This window comes from Prionailurus bengalensis, chromosome C1 (assembly GCF_016509475.1).
Source record: "Prionailurus bengalensis isolate Pbe53 chromosome C1, Fcat_Pben_1.1_paternal_pri, whole genome shotgun sequence".
Classification (NCBI taxonomy): domain Eukaryota; kingdom Metazoa; phylum Chordata; class Mammalia; order Carnivora; family Felidae; genus Prionailurus; species Prionailurus bengalensis.
This window is the reverse complement of record NC_057345.1, coordinates 37503271-37522102: the sequence shown is the minus strand read 5'-3', so window position 1 is coordinate 37522102 and position 18832 is coordinate 37503271. Positions and strand designations below refer to the sequence as shown.

The 18832-nt window shown below is 38.6% G+C and overlaps 1 protein-coding gene across 3 annotated transcripts in view; it reads left to right on the top strand.

Moving 5' to 3' along the window:
* The window catches only part of STIL (STIL centriolar assembly protein), a 64688-nt gene that overhangs the window by 25923 nt on the left and 19933 nt on the right, over positions 1–18832 (top strand). For all 3 annotated transcript variants that reach the window (XM_043574921.1, XM_043574918.1, XM_043574919.1), the window contains exons 11-14: positions 1156–1270; positions 3242–4180; positions 9479–9644; positions 12783–13014. In XM_043574921.1, coding sequence (XP_043430856.1) covers positions 1156–1270; positions 3242–4180; positions 9479–9644; positions 12783–13014 — 1452 coding nt within the window. The remainder of the gene's footprint in view (positions 1–1155; positions 1271–3241; positions 4181–9478; positions 9645–12782; positions 13015–18832) is intronic.

Genomic DNA, 18832 nt, shown 5'->3' with positions numbered 1-18832 from the left:
GCTTCTTTGTGCTCCCTGACCAGAGAGACAGGATGTAGGACACTTTCTAGGGATTCCATCAATGTCTATGCTCTTTTAGCTTCCTTCTGGCTTTTCTCTTCCCTGAACTCATCCTATTGAGACTTTATCTAGGATGCAAAAAAATGTGATGCATATAGTCTTCCAAATTTAATTTTAAACTCTAATTTTGGCTTTTGAAACTCAGTACTCAAAATCGTGTCTGTGTTCTATTGGAGCAGGCGGCTGTGACCCAATGACTACAACTGACTCAGTAGGAGGAGGCACCTCAGTTAATGTCTCCAAGCTCTCCCATCACAGCTATCAGTGCACAGGAAAGTGTAGTAGTTCTATCTTAAGTTCCCTTTTTAACACAGTGTTTAATGCAGTGAATGTATAGCTCTGTCACCAGATTATAATTCTTTTTTTAATTTGAAAGAGAGACTGTGCACACGTGCACAGGAGAAGGACAAAGAATTTCAAGCAGGTGCCACACTCAGCACCGAGCCTGACAAGGGGCTCAGTCCCACGACCCTGAGATCATGACCTGAATCAAAACCAAGAATCAGATGCTCAACCAATTGAGCCACCCAGGCGCCCCTAAAGTTTTGCTATGGCAAGCCCTATGCCTTATTTATAACTACATTCCTCAAAGTGTTAATCGGAAGATGCTCAGTAACTGTTGATACATATATATTTTTAAAAATTTTTTAATGTTTATTTATTTTTGAGAGAGACAGAGTGCCAGCAGGGGAGGGGCAGAGAGAGAGGGAGACACAGAATCCAAAGCAGGCTCCGGGCTCTGAGCTGTCCGTACAGAGCCTGACGCAGGGCTCAAACCCACGAACTGTAAGATTATGACCTGAGCTGAAGACGGATGTGTAACTGACTGAGCCACCCAGGTGCCCCTGATATTTTGTAAACTTCCCGCGATCAGGCAAAGAGAGGTAGTTTATTAAGCATGAATCTGACTGCACCAGCTTTCCTAGGCAGCTAACACTGGCCCGAAAAAAAATAATTTGTGGTTGTCAAATACTAAATTAAATGATCCAGATACTACTCTGGTTTATTAAAGGACTTTATTCACTTTCAAAAAGAAAGAACAAATGAACAAATAAGATTACTGAAGACTTTTCTTTATTCCCTTCTATTTTTTAGGTCTTCCCAAAAGTTATCTCCAGGGAAAATGCCAATAAATGATCATGACTCTGGTGTTGAAGATGAAGATTTTTCTCCAAGACCAATTCCTAGTCCTCATCCTGTGAGTCAGAAGGTATCACTGATCTTATAAAGAACCCACCTCTTGTTTAGAAACCAAAAATCTCTTCATGTTAAAGCATTCAATAATATTACCTGAAACTTATTTAATTTTTATTCTAAGATGTATCTAGCTATATATCAATGTGGCTATATCTATATATATAGATACAGATATTTCTCACAAGTATATGTAATTATTGTATGCGATATATATACATATGTGTGTACATATTGTAATAAGTACTTTTTATTACTACTTCCAGAGAATACTGAGGCACAGATTGGTTAAGTACCTGCCCAGTATTAAACAACTAGTAAGTAGTAAAATAGGAATTCAGTAAAGCTAGTAGTTCAGGAGGTTTGGTTTCAGAACCTGGTGCTTTTAAAAAACCCATGTAGACTCAACATTCTGTACTACCACCAGAACTTGACAGTGATTCTTATTAACCAAATCTGAGAAAACATGATACTTGATTTTGGAGATTGCTAATCTGTCATAATTTTTTGATTGTAGAATTGTTGTGCCTTAATTGGACTAATTACTTACTAGAAGAAAGTAGGTGAGGGACAGAAAGAAAGGGAGAGAGAGAATCCCAAGCAGGCCCTGCACTATCAGTGCAGAGCCCGACGTAGGGCTGGATCCCATGAACTCTGTGATCTTGACCTGAGGCGAAAAAAAGTCGGGAGCGCCAGGATGGGCTCAATCAGTTAAGACACTGACTTCGGCTCAGGTTATGATCTCATGGTTCGTTAGTTCAAGCCCCATGTGGGACTGTGTGGACAGCTCAGAACCTGGAGCCTGCTTTGGATTCTGTGTCTCCCTCTCTCCCTGCCCTCCCCTGCTCATGCGTGCGCTCTCTCTCTCTCTCTCCCTCTCTTTATAAAAAATAAATAAACATTAGGGGCGCCTGGGTGGCTCAGTCAGTTAAACATCCGACTTTGGCTCGGATCATGATCTCATGGTTTGTGGGCTCGAGCCCCGCATCAGGCTCTGTCCTGACAGGTTGGAGCCTGGAGCCTGCTTCACATTCTGTGTCTCCCTCTCTCTCTGACCCTCTCCACCTTGTGCACTCTGTCTCTTTCTCTCAAGAACAAATAAATGAACATGATTTTAAGAATAATAAATAGGGGCGCCTGGGTGGCTCAGTCGGTTAAGCGGCCGACTTCGGCTCAGGTCATGATCTCGCAGTCTGTGAGTTCGAGCCCCACGTCGGGCTCTGTGCTGACAGCTCAGAGCCTGGAACCTGTTTCAGATTCTGTGTCTCCCTCTCTCTGGCCCTTCCCCGTTCATGCTCTGTCTCTGTCTCAAAAATAAATATTAAAAAAAATCATTAAAAAATAATAATAATAAATAAATATTCAAACATTAAAAAAAAAAGAGAGTTGGACACTTAACCAACAGCCATCCAGGTGCCCCAGGAATGGGAAAGATTTTTAAAAATTACTATCAAATTATAACCAAATTTACCACAGCGAGTATTGTTTACTTTTTTCTGCTCTTCCAATTACTAGTTGGTATTGATAAAAAGAAGAACAGTGAATAATTTTACTTAGTAGAAAAATATTCTGAAGTATTTATTGAAAGATCTTTTATTACCTAAGATACAGAAACATTATTTGCTACTAGATCTATTAAAGCATTCTGCCAGCGATAATTTTTTTTATGGGGAGAGGGTAAAAAAAAGTCTATTATAAAACAGTTTTCCATATTGTGTTATGTGATTTAAGCAACAATAATCAGTGTTCCAATAAAAGGAATTCCATTGTTAAGTAAGTTTGTTAGGGCAGGGACCTTGTTTATTTTCCTCACAGTTACATTCCTAGTGCTGGCACGTAGAAGATGCCCGAAAATATGTGTCAACTGTCTAAATAAAGAATAAACACTTTTTAATAAGTAACTGGATATAATTTGGAAAATATTAGTGTGAAGAAAGTGAGGCATCCTAAAAATACTTTCCCTCTTTCATTTTTTTCCCATTTATAGGTTTCTAAGATCCAACCATCAGTTCCTGAACTTTCGCTTGTGTTGGATGGCAATTTCTTAGAATCAAATCCTCTTCCTAAGCCATTGGAAATGGTGAATAATGAAAACCCTTCTTTGTTGATTAACCACTCTGAACACTTGGATCCATTGCAACCCCAGCTTTACGATGACAAACACAGCCTAGAAGCTAAAGCTGGAGAGCCTTCCTTGAGAGGGTTACCAAATCAGTTAACCCAGAGCACTGTTCCTTTAAGACATGGCAAAGTAAGACAATCATCTACCTGTAAAAAAGGGAACCCCCATAACAGGAACAGTGGTAAACCATCTTCTCTTAATGGGCCATCTCCTGATACAAATTTACACAAAGAAGAATATCTTATAGGATCCTCCACATGTAATTCCAAGCAGTCTTCTCTTGCCTCACAGTCCCACCCACACAATTTTGTTTTTTCATCCTGTAATTCAGGAAGACCAATGGAACTTCAGATACCTACTCCACCACCACCATCTTACTATTCTACAAATGTCTGCAGTTGTTGTCAGCATCATGGCCATATTCAGTATAGTCCAGTAAATTCTTGGCAAGGAATGAATACAGTAGGGTCCATTCAAGACCTCCAGTCTGAAGCCCTTCACAAACATTCGTTATTTCACCCAGGTGGATGTCCAGTTCTGTACTCTAATGCATTCTGTGCTTCAAGTAGTCCTATAGCCTTGAGACCCCAGGGAAGCACGGGTGGTTGCCCTCCCCACAGCACTGTAGAACCATCGCCTGTGGCAAGACTGCCTTCACACGTGGACGCATGTAACTCACGGCCCTGTGCAGTGTGCACACACACACCCAAGACCGGGCCAGATAATGGAATGATGGGACTGTCTCCGGATGCATATAGGTTCCTCACAGAACAGGACAGACAGCTGAGACTGCTTCAGGCACAGGTTTGCGAACTTTCTTACTTCTTTTAAGTTCTTGGTATTAATATGATTACTTAAAAATAACTGGCAATTCTTCAGTAATTACATTTTATGGAGTAAAACTAGAATATCAGGGGTGCCCAGGTGGCTCCATTGGTTGAGTGTCTGACTCTTGATTTCTGCTCAGGTCAGTCTCCTGATTCGTAACTAACTTAGAGCCCCCCATTGGGGTCTGTGCTGATGGCTCAGAGCCTGCTTGAAATTCTCTTTCTTCTCTCTCTTTGCCCCTCCCCTGCTTGCTCTCTCTGTCTTTCAAAATAAATAAACATTAAAAAAAAATTGTAGAATATCAGAACTAGAAGGAAACTTGGAAAGTGGATTCTAGTTCTTGTTGTTTTACAGATAAATGCAAAAGGGATTAGAGAGAGTATACTTTAGCCAATGACACATTGCTAGTTAGGAGTAGAACCAGGAGTAGAAAGCAGGCCTTTCTTCTCTGCCTGGTGTGTATCCTAACCTGCAATATAACTGCATTTTTCTTTTCATTTGTTGCCTCTAACAGAAAGTCTATGTAATTTACTAGACCTTGGTATACCACTAGATATAAAGCCTGCATAATGGATTCTGATGCATCTCTAACTTGTCAACCCTGTAGTATGTTTAATAAGTTTCAGCCAGTGTACCTTTCAAGAGTAGTTCTGGAACATCTTCTGTGTATCTATACTAGATGGATTTCATTCATTATATTATGAAATGCTTCCTTTCTTCAGGCATTTATGGCAGTTTTTAGTCTTTTAATTATATTCTACACCATTCAGTCTTGTGCCGTTTTTTTTTTTTTTTTTCCTTTCCTTACTGGCACCTTTCTTCCACATACATACCCCAAATCCCCTGCCATCTTCCTTCTCGTTCCCATGAATATGAATGAAAACAACCTGAAATATATTCTTCTATACTTCTTCCATCATCCTATAAATGTGCAAATATATGTATAATCGGCATTATATGCATGTATGATTTTTTAACATCTTTGTTTTGTAAAGTTGTTTTGCATTTTGCAAAAATAAAAAAAGGTAATGATATATAAAAAATTCTGCTTAAGGATACCTGGCTAACTCAGTCAGAAGAGCATGGGACTCTTGATTTCAGGGTCATGAGTTCATGTCCCACATTGGGTGTAGAGATTACTTAGATAAGTAAACTTAAAAATAAATATATAAATAGGGGTGTCTGGGTGGCTGAGCTGGTTAAAAGACTCTTGATTTTGGCTCAGTTCATGATCTTTCATTTCTGAGGCCAAGCCCTGTGTTGGGCTCCATTCTGGCAGTGTGGAGCCTGCTTGGGGTTCGTTCTCTCTCTCTCTCTCTCTCTCTCTCTCTCTCTCTCTGTCCTTTCCCCCCCTTGCATGCTTGTGCGTGTGCTCTCTCTCTCTCAAAGTAAACTTTTTAAAATAAATAAAATATAAATAAATAAAAATGCTGCTTAAAAATGGTTTAGATGAGACACTTGAGAAAAATGTAGTTTTGCTGTTTTTTAAACCTAGGTAAATTCTCTGAAATTGTAGAATATAAGCTTGATTTTTATAAACCCTTACAGATATTTGGCAGAAATTTTAATGTAGCTAAATGTTTCAGCTTGAGATTCTCCCTTTCTCTCTTTCTTTCTCTCTTTTCACCCCTTTCCCCTGCTCGCATGCTCTCTCTTAAATAAAAAATGAGTATCAGTCATAAGTAGAAATTGTTTTAATTTGCACTATATTATTATAATCAAAATTGATCATTTTATTATTTATTGGCTATTTTTTCTTTGTATAAAGTCTGTCATTTACCCATTTTAGGTTTTTTTCTAATTAAATTTTTAAGAGCTCATTGTATATTGAGGAAATTGATTTTTTATCATATGTATGTGGTAAGCATTTCTTACAGTTTGTGTTAAATGTTTTGTGTTTTAACCATTTGTTTGTACAGAATATTCCAGTTTAGATATAATTAGATTTGTCATTTTCTTTTTGGGTGTTAATTATGTTTAGAAAGCCCTTTTCTCTTCCAGATTGTAAAAACTATATTCTTCATCTTCTCTCCCCCTTCAGAATTATATTTTTTGCTTTATTTTGATATGTGAGATAAGAGGTTTTTCCCTTTTTAATAATCAGATAACTGGCCTCATATATTTATTGAATAATGGATCTTTTGTTAATGATTGGAGATATATTTTTTTATAATAGAAGTACCATGTATTTGTATCTATTTCTGTACCATATTCTCCATTGATTTGCCTGCCTATTCCAGCACCAGTACTATTTAGTTAATCACTATAGCTTTATTATCAAGTGTTTCTTGTGTGATTTCTCTAAACCTCACTCTTCTCATCTGTGAATTGGGAGCAGTGATTGCTATTACATGTAGATTTGATGGTTAAATGAGTTTATGTGTGTGTATGTGTGTATGTACATGTATCAAGTGGTTAGTGTAGGACCTGACTGTAGTCAGCAATCAAAAAGTTACAACTATTTTATTTGTCTCTTAATCCTTATGACTACTTTAGCTTTAGGTGATATTGAAGCTCATAGTGGTTAAATAGCTTATCCAAAAGGTAGCAGAGTAGGATTTAAACTTACATCATGACACCAAAGTCCATGCTACAAACCACTATAAGTACATAGGCTATTTTGTATTATTAATGCAGGCTGTATTTCTACCTATCTTGATAATTTGTGGATAACTTATATTTTCTTATATTAGTAAAGTTAATTTGCTGAAATAAGTGAGACTAATTAAACACATTAGTATAATTTACAGGGAAGTAGAAAATCACAGTGTTTAAAAAGTGAGGCTCTTCCACTCCTAAGTATATACCCAAGAGAAATGAAAAAATATGAGCACATAAAATCTTATATACAAATGTTCATAGTAACATTATAATAGCTAAAAGTGAAAGCAACTCAATGCCCATCAACTGATGAATGGATAAACACACTGTGACATATCCACACACAGAATATTATTCAGCCACAAAGTATTGGTAGATACAACAACATGGATGAACTTTGAAAATGTTATACTAAGTAACAGAAGCAAAATACAAGGCCACATATTATGTGGTTTCATTTATATCAAATGTTTAGAATAGGCAAATATGTGGAGACAGAAAGTAAATTAGTGGTTGCCAGAAGCTAGGGATGGGCAATAGAGAGTGACTGCTAATGGTTACAGAGTTTTTTTCAGGAGATTGATGAAAATGTTCTAGAATTAGATGGTGGTGATGGTTGCAAACTTGTGGTGGCTTTACTAAAAAATACTGAATTGTATACTTTAAAGGGATGAGTTTTAAATGGTATGTGAATTCTATTTCAGTTTTAAAAGGAGTAAAGAAAACTTGGTGTTTGAACCTTAGCATTGCTACTTATTAGTTACATGTTCTGGGCAAGTGACTTTATTTTTAATTTCTCAAGTTTTCTTATCTGTAAAGTGTGTTTAATAGTAGCACATTCTTGAGATGCATGGGTGGCTCAGTTAAGCATCCGACTCTTGGTTTCGGCCCAGGTTGTGATCTCACAGTTTTGTGGGTTTGAGCCCTGTGTCAGGCTTGTCTCTCTGCCTCTCCCCCACTTGTGCTGTCTTTGTCTCTCTCAAAATAAGTAAACTTAAAATAGTAGTACGTTCTTGGGGCACCTGGGTGGCTCAGTCAGTTAAGTGTCCAACTCTTGGTTTCAGCTCAAGTCATGATCTCATGGTTCGAGAATTTGAGCCCTGTGTTGGGTTCTGTGCTGACAGTGTGGAGCCTGCTTGGGATTCACTTTTTCCTTTTCTCTCTGCCCTTCCCCTGCTCATGTGAGCACTCTCTCTCTCAAAATAAATAAACTTAAAAAAAAAATGTCATTTAAAAAACAGTACATTCTTCATGGGATGGTTGTATTAATCGTACATAAACACTCTTCATACAGTATCTTGTAAACAGGAAACAGTAAGTGTCCACTACTGTTATTAATAATTTCAGTTGTGAGGTGCCTGAGTGGCTCAGTCTGTTGAGCATCCAACTTTGGCTTAGGTCGTGGTCTCGCAGTTCGTGGGTTCGAGCCCCGTGTTGGGCTTGCTGTTGGCAGTACACAGCCTGCTTTGGATCCTCTGTCCCCTCTCTTTCTGCCTCTTCCCCCTTGCACTCTCTCAAAAATAAATAAACATTAAAAAAACTAATAATTCCAGTTTAGCACAGCCAAACATGGGCTATTCTGGTTAACTTTTATAAGAAGAACCTTGTGTAAAAATGTTGAATATTTGGTTAAGTGTAGCTCTTATCTTACTTTTGATTTGTAGGTGGAATAGGAATGAAATTTTTATTATTTATTTATTTAAATGTTTATTTTTGAGATAGTGAAAGAGTGGGGGAGGGGCAGAGAGAGAGGGAGACCCAGAATCCGAAGCAGGCTCCAGGCTCCAAGCTGTCAGCACAGAGCCTGATGCAGGATTTGAACTCATGAACCATGAGATCACGACCTGAGCCGAAGCTGGACCCTCAATTGACTAAGCGAACCAGGCACTCTTGAAATATTTATTTGAAGTGCTAACATTTAGGCTTTTTTACACAAGTTTAAAGTTATGAATGTCAATCTAAATACCTTCATGTTTTTACTTTTTTTGGTTTATTAATTTTTTTTTTTTTTAAGTAATCTCTGCACCCAGCATGGGGCTTGAACTCACAACCCCAAGATCAAGAGACACATGCTCTTCCGACTGAGCCAGCCAGGTGCCCCTATGTTTCACTTTTAAATTTATGCTTAGCCATGGGACACCTGGCTGGCTCGGTCAGTAGAGCATGCAACTCTTGATCTTGGGGTTATAAGTTTAAGCCCCACGTTGGGCCTGGAGTTTACTTTAAAAGAAATAATAAAAGTGTGCCTGAGTGGCTCAGTGGCTTGAGTGTCCAACCCTTGATTTTGGGTCAAGGCATGATCCTCACGGTCATGAGATCGAGCCCCATGTTGGGCTCCTCGCTAGGAGTGGAGCCTGCTTAAGATTCTCTCCTGTTCCTTCTGCCCCTGCCCTGCTTGCTCACACTTACTCTCAAAAACTAAAATAAATAAATAAATAAATAGTAAAATAAAATAAAATTTACATTTAGCCCACTTAAGTTGGTCTTAATAATGAAGGATAGTGATTTCTGCATTGAATAAGTTTTATGGTATGATCTAACGGAAATGTGAAAAAAATCTAGTTAAAAGCCACTTATTTGTAATTGGGACACTTTGTAATTCATTTTTAAACTCCACTGCAATTTGGTGATTCCTTCCATGGCCAGTTTAAAATATGTTGTTAATTGATACAGATTCAGCGTTTATTGGAGGCACAGTCTCTGCAGCCCTGTTCCCCTAAGACAACCTCTGTTGAAAACACGGCACAAGCAGCAAGACAGATGGAGCTGGTTTCCATGGAAGCACAGTCTTCTCCTGGCTTGCACATGAGAAAAAGTGTGAGCATTGCTGTGAGCACAGGTAATTGTTTTTTTTATTTGGAAGGAATTTTAAAAAATGCTTTTCATATCTACTTTTAAAATTTTGATGTTGAAATTGGTGCATGGTACAAATAGAACCAAAACCAGGGTGATGAGAGTATCACTTGTTTAAGTCTTTGTGTAATTTTACTCTTCATGAAAGAGAACTGTATTTGAAAACAAATGTGAAACCACATGACATCATACATAGTATTTGATACATTCCTAGGCTGGACCCAATTCTTGTAAGAAAAATCATCTGTGGTTTGAGGGATCAGGGAAAGTTTTTTTCATCTATGCGGTGTTACTGACTCTGGGCCTTGAAGGGTATGTAGGATTTTAGTAGGTGGAATTGAGAGATGGCAGAATAGCGTGGGTAGAGAAAATAGTATGGGCACAGTGAGAAAACACAGGCTCTGAATTGTCTAGTACTGTAATATTTTATGGAGAGCCTTTATTACATCTTTTAAAAAGGAAAGTCTCCTTTATTTGGTATGCATCATTGAAGGTCTTTTTAAAAAATCAATTAATAATGTAAATGATGTATATTTGTTTGCTTGCATGTTTGCTCATCACCAGACCCTTTGAGATCTTTAAGAATGTCTTCAAGAATGTCCCCAAGATCTAGCAAGATGCCTGTTAGTACATAGAGTGATGGTGACAATAATGAAGAGAAAGAGTTGTGCAGGGTGTTAATAAGATTTGGTAACTAGTTGGATGTGGCAGTTGGAAGAGGTATAGGATTCAAAAGTACTCCTGCTAATTGCAGTGTCATACCCTGGTTTGGATCCTGGAACAGAAAAAGGACATTAGTGGAAAAATTGGTGAAATTCAAATAAAATCTGGAGATTTTTGTCATGCACCAACGTTGGTTTCTTGATTTTGAAAAGTGTGCCATAAGATGGCACAGGGGAAACTGGGTGAGGAGAGTGTACAGGAACTCTGTATTATCATCTCTATCAATCTAGACCTATTCTAATATTGAAAGTTTATTAAAGATGAAAATAAAAGTTATCCTAGGATTTTCAGCCTAGGTGACCTAGGGAAGCAGGGAAGAGAGGATGAGTTCAGTGTAAATATCTGTTGCATTTGAGCTGCTTTTGGAAATGAAGATGGTGATACTCAAACATCAGAAGAGTGGAGGTGGGCTGATGACCTAAGACTTGGAAAAGTAGCAGATGGAGATTTGAGCTGGAAAGTAAAGATTTGAGAGGGAGAAAAAAGAAAGAAGGCAGATTTCTGTATTCTATTTCTGAACCCATTTGTTAACTATCCACGTGGAGGGGAGCACGGAGGGAGGGGAGCAAGAACCTCATGTACAGTAAGTCAGTTATTACTGAATATTAGTCAAGATTCTTTGGCTAAATTATTAGTCAAGATTCTTTGGCTAAATTATTTCTTTGAAATAATTTAAGCAAGGAAGGGGAATTTACTGGAAGGATATGAGGATGTTTCATGAAAACCAAGGCCAAGAATGGAGCTGGACTTCAGGAAAAAACTAGAACTGGAAACTGGAATACCATTAGGACTGTTCAACTATTGTGCGTGGCTGATTTACTCATTCTTTCTTCACTGCTTTGCATCTTAAAATACAGCTCACCCAAAGCTCCAAAGGGTATGTGTTACACAAACCAGGTTACTGTCTTCAGTCTTGTTTCAAATTGCAGAGAACCTGAATGGCCTAGTTTGGATTAGGGTTTAATTCCTGGTTCAGCGGTAAGGGGGGTGAGAAGCACATAATAGGAACATGTCTTTTGGAGTCCTACCTCTGTTAATTGCAGGGGTGGTAGTCCCCAGAGAAAGTATGTGTGTGTGTAATGTAGAGGGGTGGTGGACAAGGAGCTGCGGGTATCGTGAGCCAACCAAACGTACATAGATAGCAAACATCTATGTTTGCTCCTATAAAACTCTCTATTTACTATATTACAGTTGCTTCTCATCCGTAAGCTTTGGGGATCTGAAACACTACCTTATTCACTATTGTATCTCATTAGTTAACATGATGCCTGAATCATGTGTGCTGAATAAAAAGATCATTGAATGAAGTCATTTACATGTTTAAACTTACATTCTGAAATTATTTTGAAACTGCATAGATTCATATTCAGTAATTCAGCTTGGATGATCTAGGGTGGTTATTACTTATATGCAGAAAAATGCGTTATTAATTATCATTAGAATAAGTGACTTTTAGAAACATGTTTCTTCTACAATGATACTTAGTTTCCTGAAGGTATATATTGATAAATATTCCAGAAGAGTAGCAGCACTCATGTAACTTTTTTATAATTGTCCTTTCTTAAGACAGGTTTTAATGTTTCATGAATACAAAATTAAATCATTCATTTATTAATTTATTTTTTTTAATCACCCAGGTTGACCCTCAAAGTAGAAACCATTTTGACTTGGATGTACTTGTTGATTTTAACTATTTCTTTAAGTCATTATGCGTAGCAGTATTTCCCAAGTTGTGGAATGCATACCACTCAGATTCAAAAGATAATTTGGGATGGTTTAAAGATGAATGTTTTATATTTTGTAGATACATTTATTCTTATGAGTATTGGAAAAATACAGCACATCAAATCTGTGGTTTCACAGAAATGGAGAAGCTAGGTAAAAATAAAGTGAGTTGATTTAAAGAAAAACAGTAAGCCAATAAGAGTAAATGTAAATAGTTCTGCAAATAATTGTGCAAATGGTCCATAAAGTTTGGGAAACATTTGATTCTTAATACTTGCCTGATATGCCCCTGAGTAGTCTCATAAATACCGTGTTTAAGGATAAAAATCACAGAGCCTAGGAATTTGTATTTATATTATTTTCCCTTGTTTTTCATAACAGCAGTTTTCAGTACACATACATACACCCCAAATCATATTCAGAACCGTAATATGTAAAACACATCATTTGAGAGCCACACATCTTGAAGAGAGGGCCCAGAATGTCCCCTTTACCTTTGTGCACCAGTTTTCTGTCTTTTCACCTAATCTCCTTATGGCATTTCTGAAAAAAATATAATCTGAAGACATTTCTAGGAAATAGTGTTAAAATAATAGTTAGTCTTAGAGGTTTGTCAGAGGTTTATTTTTATAGTAAAATATTTGTTTCAGTATCTGGCTCATCATTTAACCTCTAGGTGCCAGCTTGTTTTGGAATGCAGCAGGCGATGGTCAAGAGCCTGAATCTCAGCTGAGGCAAGATGATACAAAGATTTCCAGTGAGGACATGAATTTTTCTGTTGATATTAATAATGGAGTCACAAGTCCTCCAGGTAGTTCATCTTCATTAAAAGCAGTTGACATTCCCAGCTTTGAAGAGAGCAACATTGCTGCGGAAGAAGAATTTAATCAGCCACTTTCTGTATCCAAGTAAGGTGTCTTCGATTCAGTATTCATCCTCCCGTTTTTCTTTTTAAATTCTAATATTCTTTTGGTGTTCTAACTCAGAAACTTTGTTTTGTAAATGGTATTTTCAGCTGTAGTGACTCTCCTTAGATGGTTCTTATGTAATCGACAATTCTGACTCTTCTAGAACCATTCCCAGATGTCAATCTTTGGTTGTGTTACAGTCTAGCTGAATCAGAATATCTGAAGAAAATTTCAGGAATACATATGCCTAGGCCTCACTCTAGATTCTGATAGCTAGATCCCAGATGGAGATGGGCCCTGAATTTTGTGAATTTTTAAAGATTCTGCATATTGCAAAAATTTATATATCTATGAATTTATTTTTGTAAGATACAGACTGGGTGTTTATATATGAAATGTTATCTGAGATTTACTTCAAAATAATCTGGTGGGAGATGAAATGGCTAAGGGGATAATTGGAATAAGATTGGTTGCAAGTAGGTAATTTTTAAAACTGTGTATAATAGTTTGTTATACTATTTTCTTGTGTTTGAAATTTTTCATTATGAATTTTTTTTTTATTAAACAAGGATTTCAAAGTAACTTAAGATCCTCAGGAAATTAAGAAACAAATTCAAATATCTTTGAGCTTCTGATATGTGCTGCCATAGAACGAAGCCCTAGAGATGAGCAGTAGGTCAGGAAAAGCTGCTAACTTAATGGAATTTTCATGACTTAAAAGAGACAAACAATAACCATATAAGTAACACATAATTTAATGTCATATAATGATTACTGCTCTTCAGAGAATACTACTCTCTTCAGAGAATAAACCAGGGAGGCGCCTGGGTGGCTCAGTTGGTTGAGCATCTGACTCCTGTTTTCTGCTCAAGTCATGATCTCACAGTTCATGAGATCAAGCCCTGCATCAGCCTTTGTGCTGACAGAGCAGAGCTTACTTAGGATTCTCTCTCCCCTCTCTCTCTGCCCCTCCCCCTGCTCATGCACATGCTTGCTCTCTCTCTCTCAAAATAAATAAATAAACATTAAAAAGAAAAAAAGAACCAGGGTTATTAAGTGGAGTGTGACTGGGATGGTGGCATGGGAGCGAGGGATATATTAAGTAGGGCATGGTGAAGGAAGCCTTCGCTGAGGGATAACATCTGAACAGTGACTAATATGATGAAAAGGAGCCAGCCATGAAAACATCTGAAGAGTATTTCAGGTGGAGGAAATAGCAAGTGTAGACCTTGAGGTATGCATGAGCTTGACCGTTCAAGAAACAATTAGGAAAGCCGTTGTGGCTATGATGGGGTTCTTGAGCAAATGGCTAAGAAGGAATTCTTGAGGCCTCTTTGGTGCAAAGGGGTGATTTAATTATAGCAGCAGGACAGAACCTGTGGGCAGAAAGAGCTGCACTGGGGTTGTGAGGAGTGACTGATTATATACTTTTAAGTTAGTGGGGTTAGGGATAGCGTAGTTTCTAAGGAATTTGAAACCAAGGCTTTCAGGACCTTGAGGGGCTAGCTACTGTTAAGACAAGGCTACTCTTATTTTTAGTCTTTAATAACACAAAAACATTAAGGAAGTAAGGCAGCCATGAGTTGCTTGAGGAAGGTCACACTCTGCAGGTTTCAGGTGTCTATCAGGGTGCTGCAAGCTGTAAAGAGATTTAACTTATGTTACATTTCTCTTGCCTTTGTTTCTCTCATCAGCAGATATGGTGACCAAGGGAGAGAGAGCTTAGGAACTGTGGTCAGAGATACAGGCAGGAACCAAATTATGTGGGGGCTTTGCATTATGTAGAAAGGAGCTTTGAATTTACTCTATGCTTATTAAAGCCTGGGTGTATTTTAGACAATAGAGTAGTGTGATCTGATTTTTTTTTTTTTTTTTACCATTTATTTATTTTTGAGAAATAGAGGGACAGAACATGAGCAGGAGAGGGGCAGAGAGAGAGAGGGAGACACAGAATCTGAAGCAGGCTCCAGGCTCTGAGCTGTCAGCACAGAGCCCCATGCAGGACTTGAACCCACAAACTGCAAGATCATGACCTGAGCTGAAGTCGGACGCTTAACCGACTGAGCCACCCAGGCGCCCCTGATTTTTCATTTTTTAAATAGCTGTTTTGTGTCAAATGAACTAAAGGGGTTTAGAATGGAAGTAGGGAAACCGGTTAGTATAGTCAAGGCCAGAGGAGGCGAAGGCACTTGGACTTGTGGAAGTGCCGGAAGGGATCAGGTGTAGAATACATAGAGTGCATCTTGACAGTAGAGGAATGATGTAGGTGTAACACACCACATGCACCAGCAGTTAAAAGAGATGAATTTGGTGGTGGGATGGCATGGGGCAGACAGTTGATTATTTTTTTAAATTATAAGCCTTGTGATAATATTTGACATTTTTAATTATTCTGATTACCATATTCTGTGTCTTTAGAACTCGACCTAGTGTATGGTTCCCCATGTTACCTACTTCATATGAGTTCTGTGATAGGAAGAGCAATTTAAGGTGAGCCCCGAGATAGATCCACATTTTATTTGGACTAATTATAGAAACAGAACAAAGGAATGAACTATGGTTATCCTTATTTCTCCTTCTGGACTTCTGTAAACTGCAGGCTTCTTTCTAGCATTATGGGTGTCTTCCCCCTGAAATAGTTTCTAAGTCAGAACTTTAAACATCTCCAATCCAATGTGGTTTTTAACTTTTGAAACATATCTCAGTTAATTGGTAGACTATTAGTTAATTGCTTTTTCAGGGCAGTTAATCAGCTCTATTGATTCCAACACATAGCTAGATATAAATCTGATCTTTGTTCAGCATAATGTATTGATTTGGATTAAATACTGTCTCCATTGTTGTCCATAGTGGCTTTGGTGCTTCTGTAGGATTCTTCCCAAACATGTGGTCTGATTCATGATGTGCTTCCCACTGCTAAGTGTTCATACATGGCACCTAGGCATCCGGGTTCCCTGTCCCCCTTGGATGTCTTCCTGGATCTCTCTTTCTGATGTTAAAGCAGTCTATGAGGGATAAATTTATTTGCCTTGAAGGAAAGTTGGTAATTAAAAGCTTTTTGCCACTGAAGAGTAGTGGTATTTATAGGCTTTCATGTGAAACAATCCTTATTTTTCTTTTAGAAGTTATACTTTGGGGGCACCTGAGTGACTCAGCCAGTGGCGCGTCCATCTTCAGCTCAGATTGTAATCTCTCGGTTTGTGAGTTTGACCCTCACATCGGGCTCTGTGCTGTCAGTGCAGAGCCCACCTCGGATGTTCTGTCCCCCTCTCTCTGCCCTTCCCCCACTCGTACCCTCTCAAAAATAAATAGAACATTTTAAAAAACACTTTGGGTATACCACTTGCTGTATTATTAGAGTCATCTTTTATTTTTTATTTTATTTTTGTGTTTTGGAGAGAGGACAAAAGTGAGCAAGGGGCAGAGAGAGAGAGAGGGAGAGAAACGGGGCTCACCTGGAGCTTGTGTTGTTGTGGTTTTTTTTTTGTTTTTTTTTTTAACGTTTATTTATTAGAGGCAGAGAGAGACAGAGCATGAGCATGGGAGGGGCAGAGAGAGGAGGAGACACAGAATCTGAAGCAGGCTCCAGGCTCTGAGCTGTCAGCACGGAGCCTGACGTGGGGCTCAAACCCATGAACCACAAGATTGTGACCCGAGCTGAAGCCAGACACTTAACCGACTGAGCCACCCAGGAGCCCCCTTTTTCAAAATTTGTTTTAATATTAATTTATTTTTGAGAGGGAGAGAGAGAGTGTGTGTGTGTGTGTGCAAGTGGGGGAGAGACAGAGGGAGACACAGAATCCAAAGCAGGTTCCAGGCTCTGAGCTGTCAGCACAGAGCCTGATGCAGGTTTCGAACCCATAAACCATGAGGTCATGACCTAAGCTGAAGTCAGATGCTTAACCGACTGAGCCACCCAGGTGCTCTTTTTTTTCCCCCTAAACCTGGGGCTTCTGTTTTTACCAGAAGTGGGGCTTGTGCTCACCTGAAGCAGGGCTTGAGGTCACCCGATGTGGGGCTCAAGCTCACGAACTGTGAGATCGTGACCTGAGCTGAAGTCAGATGCTTAATGCCTGAGCCACCCAGGTGCCCTAGAGTCATCTTGTAAAATTTTGATTTGAGGTGCCTCGCTATCTCAGTCAGTAGAGCATGTGATCTTGATCTCGGGGTTGTAAGTTGAAGCCCCACTTTGGGTGTAGAGATTACTTAAAAATAAAATCTTTTAGGGGTACCTGGAGGGCTCAGTCGGTTGAGCCTCCAACTCTTGATTTCGGCTCAGGTCATGATCCCAGGGTTGAGGGATTGAGCCCAGGGTTATGGGATCAAGCCTGGAGTTGGGCACCATGCTGAGCATGGAGCCTGCTTAAGACTCTCTCACCCTCTCTCTTTGCTCCTCTCTCCTGCTCTCTCTCTCCCTCTGCCTTTGCCCCTCTCCCCAACTTGTGCATGAGTGCTCTCTCTCTCTTAAAATTAAAAAAAAATTTTTTTAATCTTTATTTTTAATTTTTTAGTTTCTTTACTTTGAGAGAGAGAAAGGGCACAAGTGGAGGAAAAACAGAGAGAGAGGGAGAGAGAATCCCAAGCAGGCTCTACACTGTCACCACAGAACCCAAGGTGGGGCTTGAACTCATGAACCATGTGATCATGACTTGAGTTGAAATCAAGTCGGCTGCCTAACTGACTGAGCCACCCAGGTGCCCCAAAAATAAAACCTTAAAAAAAAAAAAGATAAATAAAATAAAATTTTGTTTTAATCTTAAATCTTTTGAGGTTAAAATCTTTAATGTTTTGGTTCTTTTCTTTTTCTTTTGTTTTTGCTTGCTATGTTAAACACTAAGATACGCATATGTATGTCTTTTTTTTTTTTTTAATTTTAGGGAGAGGATGAATGAAGGAGAAGGGCAGAGAGAGAGAGAGAGAGAGAGAGAGAGAGAATGAATCTCAAGCAGACTTAGTGTGGAGCCCAACACAGGGCTTGATCCCATGACCCTGGGATCATGACCTGAGCTGAAATCAAGAGTCCGATGTTCAACCGACTGAACCACCCAGGTGCCCCTAAACAGATATTTTAAGATTCTTGAAAATGCAGTTTAGAAGAGTGATTATGATTAAGATCATGGGGTCAGGTGTCAGATTGCCTGGATTTGAATCACAGCAGTGTGACTGTAGGCAGGTTTCATAATTTATGGATGACTCAGTTTTCTCATCCATAAATGGAGAGAATAAAAGCACCTATCTCATAGGGTTATTGTAAGGATTAAATAAGTTAATATATGTAAAGCACTTAGAACAGTGCCTTAGTGCCTAATTACTTTTATCATCTAGCTAAAGATGGAGTAAGGCAAACTCAGTAACTGACATGGACTCTCCATAAAAATAAAGTGCTTTGCAACTGTTTGGATGATAAAAATCCTGCTCAGAACAAGTAATTTCCCAAAAAGCCACAAAATCTCTATAAAGACTAGATTTCTGCTTCTACATTTAAGAGGTTTGGTGTTTTCACTAAAGTGAAATTAGTTAACATGGTTGAAGAAAAAGGTTCAATCTGATGTTTGGGGAATAAGGGGAAAGCAGCAAGAGATAAAGAGAACTAACACTTATGATTCACCCACTATGATTGTCTGGTACTGTGTTAGGCACTTTGTATCTCCTTTAATCCTGTGTCATTTGTTTCAACCCAGGGAAGTGGATATCATTTTTCCCTTTTCATGGATGAGGAAACCGAGGCCCGGATTAAAAAATTTGCCCAAAGTATGATGAACACACAGATGACTGTATCATAAATGAGAATATATGTGACATAAAAGATAAAAGGAAG